General features: G+C 54.0%; 1 protein-coding gene across 1 annotated transcript in view; it reads left to right on the top strand.

Annotated features, from left to right (window-relative positions):
* The window catches only part of LOC102418536 (vacuolar protein sorting-associated protein 33B), a 25,055-nt gene that overhangs the window by 12,675 nt on the left and 9,442 nt on the right, over positions 1-2,938 (top strand). The window contains 4 exon segments of the mRNA XM_023747466.1: positions 195-299; positions 1,850-1,946; positions 2,143-2,220; positions 2,418-2,512. Of these exon segments, the coding sequence (XP_023603234.1) occupies positions 195-299; positions 1,850-1,946; positions 2,143-2,220; positions 2,418-2,512 (375 nt within the window).

The raw sequence follows: 2,938 nt of genomic DNA, 5'->3' as shown, positions 1-2,938 counted from the left end.
GGCAGTCCCGTCATTTATTATGCATGAGAGTGATGGGAGATTGAATGCACTGATTGTGTCCTTTGGGGCCAGTCACAGGAACCCTCTCAAGCATTCCCCACACCCAGCCTCTGTCCCCGGGCTCCAGGGCTAGCGCCATCCTGATGGGTCTGTCCGGCTGACCCCCGTCTTTGTGGCCCCCGTGGTCCCTGCAGGAAGGAGACCAGCGTTGGATCAACACTGTGGCCCAGGCCTTGCACCTCCTCAGCACTCTCTACGGCCCCTTTCCGAACTGCTACGGGATCGGCAGGTGCGCCAAGGTGAGCGCTGGCAGGGCCCGTTTCACCTGCTCTCCCCCACCGTGGACTGTCCACTGTCCGGGGCATCAGTGACAGGAGGTATATTCTCTTCCTTGCTTTCATTGTGGCAACATAGTCCTCAGAGATGGGAGCTGGTGTGGCTAACAGAGACGCATGAGCTAGGGCTTCTTGGGCAGCATTCCTGAATCTCTCTTTTTTAAAAATTTTTTATTGATTAAGTTGTTACATATGTGTCCTTATCCCCATATTACCCCCCCAACCCCCCCACTCATGCCCTCACCCCCCTGTTGTCTGTGTCCATTGGTTAGGCCTATGTGTTTGCATATAAGACCTTCGGTCTCTCCCCCTCCCCTACCTTCCCTCTGAGATTTGACGGTCTGATTGATGCTTCTCTGTCTCTGGGTCTGCTTTTGCTGAATCTCTTTTTGTTTAAAGTATATTTTTATTGATTTCAGAGAGGAAGGGGGAGAGAGAGAGAAACATCGATGATGAGAGAGAATCATTGATCGGCTGCCTTCTGCACGCCCCACACTGGGGATCGAGTCCAAAACCCAGGCATGTGCCCTGAATGGGATCAAACCGTGACCTTCTGGTTCGTAGATCGACGCTCAACCACTGAGCCACACTGGCCGGGCAGCGTTCCTGAATCTCTTTATCTTTGGAATGGGAATGGACGGGGAGGGATAGGAACAGATGGGGCCAGAGTAGGTAATATTGTTAATTATTAGCTCCCCTCTTGGGATCAGTAAGTCCCAGGGAAAGGGATTGGCTTCTGTAGGGGTGGGGCTACAGGAGGGACTTGGACACAAGATTCAGAATGTCTCTCTTTTTTTTTAGTTTGTTGATTTGAGAGAGAGAGCAACATCTCTTTGGTACTTGGCTTATTTATGCATTCATTGGTCGAACCCACAACCTTGGCATATCGGGACGATGCTCTAGCCAACTGAGCTACCTGGTCAGGGCAAGAATGTCTTGTATGTCTTACAACTGCATGTGAGTCTATAAATATCTCAAAATAAGAAAGTATAATTTTGGCTCAGTCGTTGAGCATCGACCTATGAACCAGGAAGTTACAGTTTGATTCCCAGTCAGGGCACACGCCCGGGTTGCAGGCTCGGTCCCCAGTAGGGGGCGTGCAGGAGGCAGCCGATCCATGATTCTCTCTCATCATTGATGTTTCTCTCTCTTTTTCCATCTCCCTTCCTCTCCCTGAAATCAATAAAAAACATATATAGTTTTTAGCCCTAACCGGTTTGGCTCAGTGGATAGAGCATCGGCCTGTAGACACAAGGGTCCCGGGTTTGATTCCGGTCAAGGGCATGTACCTTGGTTGCGGGCACATCCCCAGTGGGGAGTGTGCAGGAGGCAGCTGATCGATGTTTCTCTCTCATCGATGTTTCTAACTTTCTATCCCTCTCCCTTCCTCTCTGTAAAAAATCACTAAAATATATTTTTAAAAATATATATATATAGTTTTTAAAAGTATAATGAAAACAAAACAAAATTAAGAATTTTTTGGGGGAAAAAAAGAATGTCTTGGTCGCTGGCAGATGTCACATGAATTGTGGAGGAACCTGGAGGAGGAGGAGGACAGTGAAACCAAAGGCCGGAAGCCAGAAATTGGCCACATCTTCCTCCTGGACAGAGGTAACTCACGCTGGCACTCCTCTCTCTCTGGGCCCAGAAGCAACGGGGGTATGACGTGGTGGCACAGGGGGGACCCTCAGGCTGGGCTGTGCATGCAGCATTGGTTGGGGGCCTGGGGAAGGCACTGGCGCTCAGCCTGAGCGACCCGGGCAGCAGGCTGTGGCAGGGCCCTCACGGTCAGGGCTCTGGGTTTCAGACGTGGACTTTGTGACGGCACTGTGCTCCCAGGTGGTTTACGAGGGCCTGGTGGACGACACGTTCCGCATTAAGTGTGGTGAGTGGCATCCTGGCGAGATGGAGGGGCCCTGGGCTCCTGGGCCTCCTGCGTGGCGCGGGGCTGGCGGGGGGCACCCTGGCGCCGAGAGAACTGCGGCTTCAAAACGTGCGGAGGCCCTTTAATGGCAGATCTGGGAGGGGCAGGAGAGGGAAGGCCTGGGGGAGACCCTCATCGCTGTCCCCTTGCTCTCAAAGGGAGCGTGGACTTTGGCCCAGAAGTCACATCCTCTGACAAGAGCCTGAAGGTGCTGCTCAACGCCGAGGACAAGGTGCGGGCGTGGGTGCCGGCAGTGGGGGTCCCTGGGCTCTGCTCCCACACAGCGGGGGCACTGCCCTGGGAGGGGAAGCTGAGTCCACAGGACAGAGGGATCCCCACCAGTTAAGAGCGTACCCCAGGCCCTGGCCGGTTTGGCTCAGTGGATAGAGTGTTGGCCTACGGACTGCAGGGTTCCGGGTTTGATTCTGGTCAAGGGCACCTGCCTCGGTTGCAGACTTGATCCCCCACCTGCGGGAGGGTAGGGGCCCAGTGGTCAGCAAACTGCGGCCCCTTGAGCGTGGCTCTTCCACAAAATACCACGTGCGGGTGCGCACGTACAGTGCGATTGAAACTTCGTGGCCACACTCAAGGGCCAAAGAGCCGCATGTGGCTCGCGAGCCGCACTTTGCCGACCACTGGGTTACGGCATCTCTCACAACATCCATGTTTCTCTGTCTCT

This window comes from Myotis lucifugus, unplaced genomic scaffold (genome assembly GCF_000147115.1).
Source record: "Myotis lucifugus unplaced genomic scaffold, Myoluc2.0 scaffold_883, whole genome shotgun sequence".
In the NCBI taxonomy this organism is placed as follows: Eukaryota; Metazoa; Chordata; class Mammalia; order Chiroptera; family Vespertilionidae; genus Myotis; species Myotis lucifugus.
This window is presented reverse-complemented; position numbering and strand designations above follow the sequence as displayed.